The sequence below is a fragment of the Raphanus sativus genome, chromosome 7, assembly GCF_000801105.2.
Source record: "Raphanus sativus cultivar WK10039 chromosome 7, ASM80110v3, whole genome shotgun sequence".
Classification (NCBI taxonomy): domain Eukaryota; kingdom Viridiplantae; phylum Streptophyta; class Magnoliopsida; order Brassicales; family Brassicaceae; genus Raphanus; species Raphanus sativus.
In genome coordinates, this window is record NC_079517.1 from 7,165,500 (window position 1) to 7,178,646 (window position 13,147).

Here is a 13,147-nt window from a genome sequence, read left to right on the forward strand (position 1 = left end):
CGACCTTCCTGCCATTTGAGTTCTCTGACCACACCCCTTGCATCATAAACCTCTCCACTCCACTACCCTTTACCGGAACTAGACCTTTCAAATTCCTAAATTTCCTGGCCCATCACCCCCGGTTTCTGGAGTCGGTTGAGACAGCTTGGATTCTTTGTGGAAGCAGAGCTTTAGACCTTCATGGGTTAGCCTATAAAATTAAACAGTTAAAGAGAGTGATAAAAACACTAAACAAAGAGAGATTTTCAGATATCCAAAAGAGAGTGGAGATTACTAACAGTTTGCTCAAAGTGTTGCAGGTAAGATCACTGGAGGACCCGAGCTCTGAGAACTTTGAGGCAGAACGTGCTCTTCACCATAAGTGGACCTTTCTCCGGGGTATTGAGGAAGCATTCTTCAAGCAAAAATCGAGGATCAACTGGCTTCAGCTGGGTGACATGAATACTCTGTTCTTTATGAAGGTTGCAGCTGCACGATATGCGTATAATGCCATCAGGTCTCTCCTACTACCTGACGGCACTCTTGTTACGGATCCTGCCCAGCTGTGTCAGCTTGCTGTTAATCATTTCATCAGTATCTTAGCCCCAGATGTGCTCCCTCCCTTATCTTCTTCTATTCAGTGGATGCTTCAGCTCTTACCTTTCAGATGCTCCGAGACCCAGAAGGAGACAATTGCAGCATTCCCTTCCCCGGAGGAAATATCAACGATGCTTCTGAAGCTGAACCCAAATAAGTCGCCGGGACCGGATGGATTTACATCGGCCTTCTACAAAGCTGCTTGGCCTGTTGTTGGAGAAGAAACCATAACCGCCATCACTCAGTTCTTCCGTTCCAGCTTTCTCCCCTCTGCTACCAACTCGACAATTCTTACTCTGGTGCCAAAAAGGCCAAACGCCACTGCCATCACAGACTTCAGGCCTATATCGTGTTGTAATACTACATACAAGGCAATCTCGAAGATTCTGGTGAGGCGCCTCAAGACAATTCTCTCCGAGGTGATACTTCCTAACCAGACAGCCTTCGTCAAAGGACGCCTCCTCATTGAAAACACACTGCTTGCATCTGAAATTGTCCAAGGATACCATCGTCAAGGTGGGCCCAAGAGAATAACGATTAAAGTGGACATAGCAAAGGCATTCGATACAATACGGTGGGAGTTCATTTTTCAATGCCTTAGGGGACTAGGCTTACCTGAAATATTCATAAGATGGGTTCAGGCGTGTGTCTGCACTACTTCCTTCTCTGTTGGTTTTAATGGCTCGGTGCATGGTTTCTTCAAAGGCAAGCGAGGCCTCCGTCAAGGGGACCTGCTCTCACCCTACTTGTTTGTGCTAGCTATGAACTGTCTCTCTCTCTCACTAAACCATGCAGCTCAGCGGGGACAACTAAAGTATCATCCCAAATGTGCAAGGACTGGCCTCACGCATCTCTCATTTGCGGATGATTTACTTATTTTTTGTGATGGTGGTCTTGACTCTGTAAATTGCATTCTAGAGATTTTGCAGGACTTTGAGAGGAGATCGGGGTTAGGTATCAGCCTGCAAAAAACATCCATCTTCTCAGCGGGATTGAAGCCTCATGAAACAGACAGAATAGTTCAGTCAACTGGACTTACCTTGGGAGCTCTTCCTGTTAGATACCTCGGAGTACCACTGTGTACCAAAAAGCTCTCCCTTACTAACTGTGCGCCTCTTCTTCAGGCCATCAAATCCAAATTCATGTCGTGGACGGTGCGCGCACTCTCCTTTGCAGGACGACTCCAAATGATTTCAACTGTCATCTCTGGCATCATCAACTTTTGGACATCGGCTTATATACTTCCAAAAGCTTGCTTGTCTGAGATTGACTCTCTATGTGCGAAGTTCCTCTGGAAAGGGAAGGTAGAAGGTAATGGAGGATCAAAAGTCGCTTGGGAAAAGGTCTCATCACCGAAGAGGGAAGGAGGCCTGGGCTTGAAAAACTGGGTTATTTGGAATCAAGCTTGTGTGTTGAAACTGATTTGGATGCTATTTTTCAAACCAGACTCGATTTGGGCCACTTGGTACATCACGGAGGTGCTTGATGGGGACATCAACAACTTCTGGGTGATAAACACGAAGCAAAAGCATTCCTGGTTGGCAAATCAACTCCTATTACTGCGAAGCACAATGTTTGAGTGGATTAAAGTGAGAGTGGGAAATGGCGAGACTTGCTACTATTGGACAAGTAACTGGTCCCCGTTTGGGAACGTTCGCAATTACCTTCAGGGAGAAGGTTCTCGTCAGCTAGGCATCCCTCCAAACACTACTCTAGCGGAACTTTGGGAGATGGATACTTGGAACCTACCGCCGGCTCGGTCTGAAAGACAAGTAAATATTCAGACTTACTTGTCAACAATCGCTTTAACTAACTACAGAGACGAGTATGAATGGATCCCAAATGGGAAAAAGTCTCAAACTTACTCAGCTAGGCATACATATGAAGCCCTCAGGAATGTGCAGCCGCAAGTCCCGTGGCACAAGGAGGTTTGGTTCTCGGGAGGAATCCCGAAGCACAGGTTCTTAACATGGCTATTTGTACTTAATCGGTGCCCGACGAAAGACAGAATGGCAAATTGGGGTTTGAGTGTTGATCAGAGTTGCGTCCTTTGTAACTCTGCCCAGGAAACTCGAGACCATTTGTTCTTCTCATGCAGCTACTCGTGGAGTATATGGAGCGGTCTGGTTCGTCGAAGCCCCTTGACAACTCTCCTCTCTGACTGGAACGATGTCCTACTACTGCTGAAAACGTTGTCCCTCTCAATGGAATGGCGCCTTCTACTCCTCCTATCTTGGCAAGCGACGATCTACTACTGCTGGTCTGAACGAAACTCGCGCATCCATCGCTCCTCTTTTCGTGATCCATCATCACTTCTTCATGAGATTGAGAAACTGATCCGCCGGAAAATAGCGGCAATCCGCCTCACTGATCCAACCCTCTCTTCAGCCTTATTTCGGACTTGGATCACTCACCCCCCTCTCCCTTGATCGTCTTCTGCATGTCGACTGAGCACTGTTTTCTTGTTTGGGCAAAGCAAGGAAGTGGAAGCGACAAACTAACCAATTGACAGTTCTGGCCCATTGGGGTTCATGTATGGTTCTTTATTAGAAATAGGCCCTTCGCCTACTAGCACTGCTGTAAAACTTTTTGGTCTCATGCCTTTTTAATTTGAAAATGATTTAGCAAAAAAAAAAAAAAAAAAAAAAAGTTTTAGTGTTTTCATGGCTTTTTCTTCGCGTATTGTTTGAATATTCATTCATATAACGGGTGAAGTTGACATACAGCGAAGCTTACGTACTATCTTATGTCACATCTATAACCGATCCTTCAAAAAGGATTCTCCTACATGCATTCCTCTCACCTGCTTACATGTGCCCATGAAGGCGTGCTTATATGATTGGTTCTTTGGGGGGGGGGGGGGGGGGGGTAAAATATATGATTGGTTCTTAAAAGAAAAAAAAAATTCAAAAAAAAAACATTCACAATGTGGCAATTTGTATGAGTTGCAAACTTTGCCATTTTGATAAAATAATATCGGTCAAGCGTATTTATTTTATATTTCGAAAGAAGTAGCTTTGTTATATATAAAGTGGATGGATGATTAATGCTGCTTATTTAAGTTAGTTTAGTGAATTATTTATGGAAGAACATCACGCTAATCAACGCCGTTGTGTTTTTAAAAACGACTGCTACCTCACTGCAACTATGATTCATGCCTGTTTAAGGATTTTAATAAAAACAATTATTACCATCATTTCTCAAAAAAAAAAAAAATTATTAGCATCAGAGTTGATCTGAAAAAAAAATTAGAGTTGATATAGTCAGATTGGTCCATCACTAGGAATGTACGTAAGAGCACTTTCAAAGGGATGATGCTAATAAAGTTCTTAACATTAAAGTTATTGGTAAAACAGCAGCATTATACAATTTTAAAATTATCATAAAAGTTATTATACAATATACTTATTTAAAAATAATATATATTAAATTACATTAGTAATATATTTGTTATTAAAAATAATGAATCTTATTTAATTATATAAACTAAAATTAAATTTAAATGTGAAATCTTATTATTATTTTTTAAAAATGTAAAAATTATTTAAAAATATTAAATTTATTTATGATTATAATTTATGGTATTATTAAATAAATTAAATATAATTTATATATATTATCATTATTTATGTATTGGTAGAGTAGTAAATGATTCATATATAATATTATATAAAGTAATATATGAAATATAATTTATTTATTTCTAAATAATTTAAATATTTTTATTTATAATATATAATATATAACTATATATTATGTTATGTTTTATTAAAAATAATGAATGGTATGTATTATTATATAAATTATATCAAATTTTAAATGTGAAATATGGGTTTTTAAGTTAAAAAAATTTGATCGAAACTTTTATTTAAAAAATACAAATTTATTTTTGATTATTAACATAAAATTTTATATAATCAAATAAAAATAAATAAATTATATAAAATTATATTATATTTTTATATATTCTAACTGCAAATGTTCTATCAAAAACTTCATATGAAAGCATTGAGTAAAAAACATTTGGATAACATTATCATCTTGTAAATGTTTTATGTTAAATGTTGAGTTAATGCTTATACTCTGTCAATCAAAAATCAAACACTTAGTTGAGTCAAATAATGCTTTTCGGAATACCAATTTCTCAGTAAGATACCGTTGATCAGAAGAATATTACTTTGGGGAAGTTTGTAAAATACGAAAAATTTGAGTTGTGAAAGGGTTATCTAATTTTAGTGTACCCATCCTAAAACATAACTTCTGAGGTAGTTTTGAATTTTAAGCTAAATTACCCTTCTTTAAGTCAACGAATTATTATGGTAAAAACTGTAGTTTAAAAAAAAAAGATAAATTGTAGTTTTATTGTTACTATACTTTCAGGGATCATGGACTCGCAAATTCAAAACGAAACGAGAGGAAATGAATTTGTCATGCCAATTAACATCTACAATATAATGGAAATCACAACATTTACAACAATGTGAGGACAATTCTATTTTCTTTTGCTGGGATCATTGACATGTTACACTCATTCATGTTGTTGCTGTTGTTGAACTACTAAAACAGAAACCCTAGTTTTTAGATCTTTACATGCAAGCAAATCTCCGATGACTCCTAACTCCGGAAGCTCCATCCATTCGGCCAAACCCGAGACATCCAGTAAATCATCGTCGCGACCTCTCCCTACAATCATCAAGTCATAATCTTCCGCCGCCAATCTTACGGCGGTGGCCACCGCGGGACCACCGTTTACTATCTTCTCCGCATATGAGAAATTCTCAGCGGGTGCATAGGTTTCTTTCAAATTACTCAAGACTTCATTATCAACAAGGTAATCCCAATTCTTGGACTTGTCTGGTTCTCGACCAGACAAAAACCGTATCACCGTGAGACGCACTCTAGGGTTCTGTCTCATCCATTTGGCAAGCGAGAGCGCCTCTCGATCATCTTTACCACCAATGAAGATCACACCGACATTAACGGTGCCGTTACTCTTTTTCTTGGTACGGTAACTTCGGTCATTGAGGACGCCGATAGAACAAGGAGCACGGTCGAGGAGAGAAGCGTTCACACTTCTGATCACAGTATTGTCAGATTCATATAATCCATCAGGTGACCATTTACGTCCAGAAGGGACGATGATCATCGACGTGTGGTGGTCTAAAGCGAGGTTGCAAATGTCATGATCCATTAGATCCTCATGAGAGTAAGCTGTGAAGAAACTAACCGTCGTTGATGCCCAATTCTCTTGTTGAAACTCGGACAACACGAGCATCATTGTTTGAATGTAAGAGTTTTGACGTAACTGCGGTTTAGTCCGCTTGTCGTGTGGTATCAAGATGGGAAACGAACGCCCGGCGAGTTTCACGAGGTGTAATGCTGTGACAGCGATGACTCCTCTGTCTTTATTACTCTCGTCGTTTGGAGGGAAAGAGAGCAGTTGTAGCAGCGAGAGCACTCCTGAGATGTTGTCTGGTTTGTGCAAACATGTTAGGATTTTGAGATCGGAGTTTGGTTTCAGATGCATGATCTCTCTCTTGACGTATCCTATATACTTCCTCTTTGGATCGTATAGTGTTTTCACTATAGTAGGTAACACTCCCGCGATCACAAGAACGTATATTATCACGAACGTGTGCGTTGCTTGCGATAAATTCTACATGCAAAAAAAAACCAATTAATTCAACATTATGATGATATAATATGTATGCATGTAAAGTATGTTCAGGATTCTGAGGAAGTTTTTATACCCAATGATTCGCAGCTCCTTCGAAGAAACATAAGTCGACAAAACCCTTGTAGTTCATCATAATGGCGAGGATAATAGACTCTTGAGTAGGTAATTTGAAGATCAAGCAAGAACCAAAAGTAGCAGTCCATTTGACGACCAATGTGAAACCCACCAGAAATATGTTAATGGTTATGTCATCAAACGCGTAAAATACCTTTGAAATGTCAGCTTTCATGGTCATTACCACTATTGAAATCGGGAAAAATATGTTTGTCACCAATCCCTCAAATTTGGCTTCTAACGCTGACCCAAGAGGTGGACCGTCTGGGATAGCCATCCCGACCAATATAGCTCCTAAAACGTGGACTTGGTGGAAATAACTTGTGCAAATACTCGCAGCGATTGCGGTGATAATTGTTCCGTATACGTAGAGTTCCCGTACGGGTTTGCCTTCTGGACTTGTGTCGACTATCCATTGAGCCGTAGGCTTGATGATGAATAGAATCACAAGGATTAAGATGGTCATTGCCAATGCATCGCGGTTGGCTATTCTAGGCGATACATACCTATATGACAGTTAACAATTATTATTAAGTGTTCAAAATCCAAAAGAAAAATATGGTTAATCTTTTGTTGAGCAAGTTTATCAAAATATATATCAGCCAATGAGAAAAATAGCATGTATACAAAAGTCTTTTATTAAGAGATTAGTCTCTTGGAAGAACTAAAACCAAATTTAATCTTTTGTTGAGCAAGTCTAGCTGAAGTCAAATATTCTGTATCAAAAAAAACTTATTTTTAGGAGGTGGGAATCATGATCACCAATATATATACATATATGATTCTAATTTTTTTTTAAAAAATCTTTTTGATATCAACAAGTTATTTTTTTGTCAAAAGATATTGAAAAAAAGTGATGAGAAATAAAACAATTAAAACCTAAAACGAGGACATTTGCATACCTGTAAGATGCTACGTAGGACACGCATTGCAGAGTGATAAATCCTAGGAGATCATTAACCGTTGCAATAGATATGGCGAGGCGGCCCAGCTCCGAGTTTGGAATCTTAAGCTCATATACCAGGTGCGTTATTACCGGTAACAGCGTTAATGCTTGAACCGAGACAATCACGGTGCGTTCTGTTGGGGCCAGTTTCAGAGGCATATAGAGAGGGTCGGCCTTGTCTATATGAAAGTTTCTGAAGGCTAATCCGGCGGTCATAGTCACCAAAAAGGACAAAACCGCGATTGCAACCGTGCCTTTACCTATATGAAACACGGCTCTTTTGTTGGTCTTCACGCCCATCAAGAACGTGAACATTATTAAACCCAAGTTGGCCACACCTTCTAACGCTATGTTACCATCTAACGCAACGTCTAACGATAAACGGTCCGAAGAAAAGTCCAGAAGATCAAATAGGTGACGTCCCAGAAGCAACCCCGTCTAATTAAAAATCAAAGACTTGTTACTTGCGAAACAAGAAATACAGAGCATGTAACTTTTGGCACAAGAAATCAACTTACGATCATATAAGAAACGAACTGTGGTACGCCAATAAACCTAAGGAACACACGAGATATGATGATTAGAACGAAGATGATAATGATCTGCAACTCAAGAAGAGGCAATGCGTATCCGAAGATGACACTCGGAGCTTCATAGTTTTCCAAAATTCCGTAAGAAGAGATGTTGAAGATATCTCGGTAACAAACTTCGACGTTGCTAAGCGCTGGCCAAGGCGCAAGAGTTAGTGCTAGAGATTCGTTCATGATTTGTCCTCAAAACTTTTCATATCAGCTTTGCTTTTATTTGTTTCGCTGAAGATTTGGTTTTCTCTCTCTGTTTTTTTTTTTGTTTCTTCTCAACAAAAAAAAATTGGTCAAATGTTAACTTAACCAAAAAAAAAAATAAAAAAAAAATCAACAACGTAACAGTTTCTTTGAGCAATTGTTGTTTCTAAACCGTTGGCGAGGCCCCTTTGACCAATTTTTGTTACGTTTGGGCTAAACGGACGGATGAAGCTAAAAGGTGGCGCATGTATAGATTTGTCCTTCTAGAAATTTTAACAGCAGCCTCAACGGCAAAATCCTCTCTGAGTTTCTTAGAAAAGAAAATTAATTTTTAAGTTCATTTGTTCTAAGTATCTGTTGCCCACCATGTAAATTTTTAAATTGATCTAGTTTTATAACAAATTGAAGATATGCCCCTATCCCCTATATATTATTTGAGAAGTATTGAGAATGACTCTTGCTTACGTGTCGTTCCCACAGTGATTCTCAGCAAATATGCTAACGTGTCGTCTCGAGAATGAATTGCATTTAATTCGGCATTTAATTTTGCATTTAATTCGGCATTTATCTCGGTATTTAATTCGGTATTTAATTCGGTATTTAATTCGTTAATCACTAAACATAAAATAGTAAAGGCTTAGGGGTGGGCTTCGAATACTCATTCGGGTTTGGTTCGGATTTATTCGGGTTTTGGGTTTTTGGATTCAAAAATTTCAACTCTACTCGGGTATTTCAATATTTTGGTTTGGATCTTTGCGGGTTTGGTTCGGGTTCGGATAACCCATTTAAATAATTTTAAAAAATTTAAAATTCATTATATACTTAAAGTATCTCAAAATGTAGACAAAATATATATTACATGTACTTTTGGAAAATCTATAGAAAAAATCATTTTAAACATACTTTTGACTATTTTATATATACTTTCAAGTATTTTTGACAGAATATATAATATGGTTTTTTTAGTATATACTATACAAACCGAATGTGATTTTATAAAAACCATGAGATTTGGACATGATTTGATTTATAACTGATTAAACTGAACAAAAACTGATTAAAAGTAGAAACATGTAAATATGTATATATTTATAACGACGCATGAATATCTATTTGTTATATAAATTGAACTATAATTATAATTTGTAAATCACTTGAATTATAATTAAGTAACAACTCACTGCATCTGAGGCTTCTTATTTTCAATGTGTTCTATTGATTTTTTCTCTTTATGTTAACATTGAATAAATTTAAATAAATATTATAAATTTGATAAACAACAATTAATTGAATTCTTTACAGATTTTTTATCTTAAATAAACAGAATTGTGTTCAATCCAAGACATATTAATTTGATGAACACCAAATATGGAAGAATAGAAAAAAAATTCTTTCGTACTTCTGTTTAATTTTTTATTCTTATTTCTAAAATTTAGAGCTTTTATATTAATTCTAAATTTGATTATTTTATTAGATGATAGAAGCGTCTTTTTGTTTTCTATTCTTTTATTTAAATATATAATATTTTTTTAATAAATGACTTTTTGACAACATGACTCTAAAATTTGTATAATATATAATATGATCTCAAACTAAATAATTATGTTTTTAGGCATAAACCGAATAAACCGAAAACAACGGTATATAAATCGAACGAAACGAAGTAAATATGGATTTAGTATATTAGTTATATTTTACTAACCGAAATACCGAAAACCGAACCAAAACCAAACCGATATCCGGTATGAACACATGTAATCCATATAAAATCGAACTATTGTTTCATTCTCTAAAACATAATGAAAATAATAACTTCACTCCGCGCAAGGCGCGGGTTTTATCCTAGTACTTTAAATATTTGACAAGTTTAAGAGACTAAAATATTTAATAATTCATATGTACGGGTTTGTGACAATATTTTTGGTATTTCATCTAGTGATTTTTATTTTTTATTTTTGCCCTCCATACAAATTGTTTCTAGATCCGCACCAGAAGCAGGTATGGATTCTTTGCAATGACTGTGGTTCAAATGAGAAGGTTCGGTTTCATTTGGTCGCCCATAGATGCAGTGGCTGCGGTTCATACAATACTCAGAGAGGACCCGATATTCACTCTTGCTCTTCAGGTGTACCTCAGGTTGTTGGTTCAACCGGTTAACTAATACCTGAACTAGAGCTTGGTTTGGTGTCTAAATTTTTTTTGAAAGATTTTTTTAACACTGATTCATTACGATTATCAATCACGATATGATAATGAAAAATTATATAGACGATTCGACGACCGATAATACTATTTGACCTATGAAGATTTATGATTAACTGCATCACCTAAACCATATTATGAAAATCTACGCATGACCGAGTTTATTTTCACTAGTTGAAGATCCTTTATAAGTATTTTCACTGTAGTCTGCACAATTGTTTAATAACTTTTTTCAGGAAATTGAAACCTGACCTCTTGCATAAAAATATTAGTGAATTCTCGGTCAAACAATTTAATTTTTCCGAGGGAGATTATTTGTCTGCTTTCTTAAGTATAGTATTAGTTTAATGAACAAGCCAATCCATGAGTTGATTTGTCTATGTTGAGAACTCCTAAACTCACGTTACATGGACAAGAAGATCCGGCTTCAGATCTTCAGGACCCACCCGAACCAACAAAGGAATACCTTCGGGTTTTTAGACCTTTACGTTGTTGGGTTGTCGTTTTACTAACGACTTCTCACCCATCTCTCCCTAAAGCAACAATATTAATTAAATTATCTCAGAAGTTAAAAATCATTCAAGCACACCCCCACAAAGGCGACAAGCAACTTCTTTACTTACCAAATACCAGTTACTGCAGACAAAAATAAATTACATTATGAAGCTAAAGTCTTGAGCTTCAGCGATTACATAATATCAGTAGGAAAAACCCTCAACATAAGAAAAACAAGAAAAGAAACCCTAATTCAACACATCATGGATCCAAACACATGAGTTTGAAAATGGATTTGAGATACAAAACTCTCAAAAGAAAAAACACAGCAAGCATCCCTAAAGAAAGAAACAAGATAGCAAACTCTCTCACATAGCATTAACTCTCCATTGACTTGGAGGTCAAACCAGGGGAGTTTTTTTCTTTTTCAGTAGTTTAAATCTAAATCTAAATGGATCAGACTTTGTCTCCACAATGGCGCATAACCAAAAGCCTTAATGTACAAAAATCACTCCCACTTGAACCCTAAGTGAGAGTTAATCTTGAAACTGACCTATGTAAATGGTATATCAGATGACTATTAGTACTACAACTTAAAAGTAAAATATCAGTAGCCAGACTTGTTTTGATCTTCCAGTCAGTGGAGAAGAACTTTCTGAGACTTAGTTTCTGAATATGACCCATCTGAGAATACCCTCTTCCTGTTGAATTTTCCACACCCATTGTTGACGTTAGGGCACTGGACTGTGACTGGAGGGATCTCAAAAGTCTGGAGAGGCGGTGGCGGATATCGCCATTGAGGCAATGGACCGGCTAAGAGCAGTGTCTGAAGCAAAGGCCCTGCTTTTATAACAGCTTGTAGAAGCTTACCCTTTTCAGGCAGTGGCTTGTCTGGAAGCAGTGGATCCATAATCTCAGCTTCTGAGACTTCTTCAAGCTGAGGTGGTTGTGGGTTTATGACATGCTCAGTGGGTGACATGAAGCTCTCTTCGCAATCCGAGGAGGAGAAGCTCTTGTGGGATGCTAGTTGTTGAGGCTGTAATGTTTCATCATCAATGCTTGAAGCTCCGGATAAAGGAGGAGTCATATGCTTCTGTTGTTGAAGCGAGAGGTTATCGAATATGAGACGCTGACATTTCTCGAGAGCTTCGTCTCTTTCTTTAATGGTTTTGGTCAAGAAGTCTTTGAGATGGATCAGTTGTTCATCTCTGTTCCTTATTTCCTCATGGGCAGACATTTTTGTTTGTTCTAGCTCTAGTATTGTGCACATAAGAGAGTGTCTTAATTCTTCTGTAGTCTGTAAATTTCACAAAAGTACAAATAAATAAATAAATAGACACAAAAGAAAGAAACAGAGTAAAAAAAGTATGATGGGACAGAACAGAGGAAAAAAAACAGGGGACTCCTACATGAACAGTCACTCATTGTTCACTACTGGTTAAACTCTGTACTTTTGAGAAGTGTTAGTAACAAAATCACAAACTAGCTAGGATTTGAGTCTTTTTTGTAACAAACTAGCTAGGATTTGAGTCTTAAGAACCTCATTATGAGCAACTAAGCTACAACATTTAGTGATTATGATTGACTTCATAGAAAATGAAAACACAGCATGTTCTTTTAGTTAGGTGACTAGCAAAATCCTAAACACGTCAGGGATTGAGTCACAGTTGCAGAATAAGACCACCATTCTCTAAAACTTGATGAATCTTTGAAACTAGGTCTACATTCGGCTGTTTATTAAATAGACCAAGAAGAAGAAATTATAAAACCTTCAAGAAATTTCTTGTTTTGGCAGACATTACTAGGCAAATCAAGCAAAATAGAAACTGAAAGAAAGATAAAGCAAAAGAAGAAGAACACTACTTCGTACGGAACAGAGGAAACTCAACTTCAGAAATAATGTTTAAAACTTACCTTTCCATGGGAGTAGTAAGGCCAGCCAAGAAGAGCATTACTATGGTTATCCATAAATCTACTAAACTGAGCTGAAGATCTTTTGATTCTCTATAAAATTATGTTAGAGAGGGAGAGAGAGAATGGAGTTTAACATATGGACGGAAGGACTTATAAATAAGTAAAAACATGTTGGCCTGCTTAAAGCTTTTTTCAGGTATGTAGTTTTCTTTCGAGATTTCAATAATTAATCAAATAACTAAAACAATAAATAAATAAAATAAAATGATAGCACATGATTCCTGCAACGTTATCCCAACTAACTCCATTTTATATTTTACCGCGCAAACTATAAGAAAAATATATGTATCTGTAGTATATCTATGAAAATAAAGTGGTTTTAGATACAAATATTATTCAGATCTTTTTGCAAATCATTCTTATACATGTTTACTTGAA

General features: G+C 36.7%; 2 protein-coding genes across 2 annotated transcripts; both read right to left on the reverse strand.

The window, feature by feature from the left end:
- Nucleotides 1-5,087: 5,087 nt before the first annotated feature.
- Nucleotides 5,088-8,191, reverse strand: LOC108816832 (cation/H(+) antiporter 9). The gene is made up of 4 exons (XM_018589393.2): nt 7,832-8,191; nt 7,270-7,751; nt 6,327-6,873; nt 5,088-6,232 (listed from the first exon to the last, which is right to left on the reverse strand). Exons 1-4 carry the CDS (start codon nt 8,075-8,077, stop codon nt 5,105-5,107), a joined length of 2,403 nt encoding a protein of 800 aa, XP_018444895.1. The 5' UTR covers nt 8,078-8,191; the 3' UTR covers nt 5,088-5,104.
- Nucleotides 8,192-10,898: 2,707 nt separating this feature from the next.
- On the reverse strand, nt 10,899-12,873 carry LOC108815017 (uncharacterized). The gene is made up of 2 exons (XM_018587676.2): nt 12,710-12,873; nt 10,899-12,092 (listed from the first exon to the last, which is right to left on the reverse strand). Exons 1-2 carry the CDS (start codon nt 12,761-12,763, stop codon nt 11,433-11,435), a joined length of 714 nt encoding a protein of 237 aa, XP_018443178.1. The 5' UTR covers nt 12,764-12,873; the 3' UTR covers nt 10,899-11,432.
- Nucleotides 12,874-13,147: the final 274 nt, after the last annotated feature.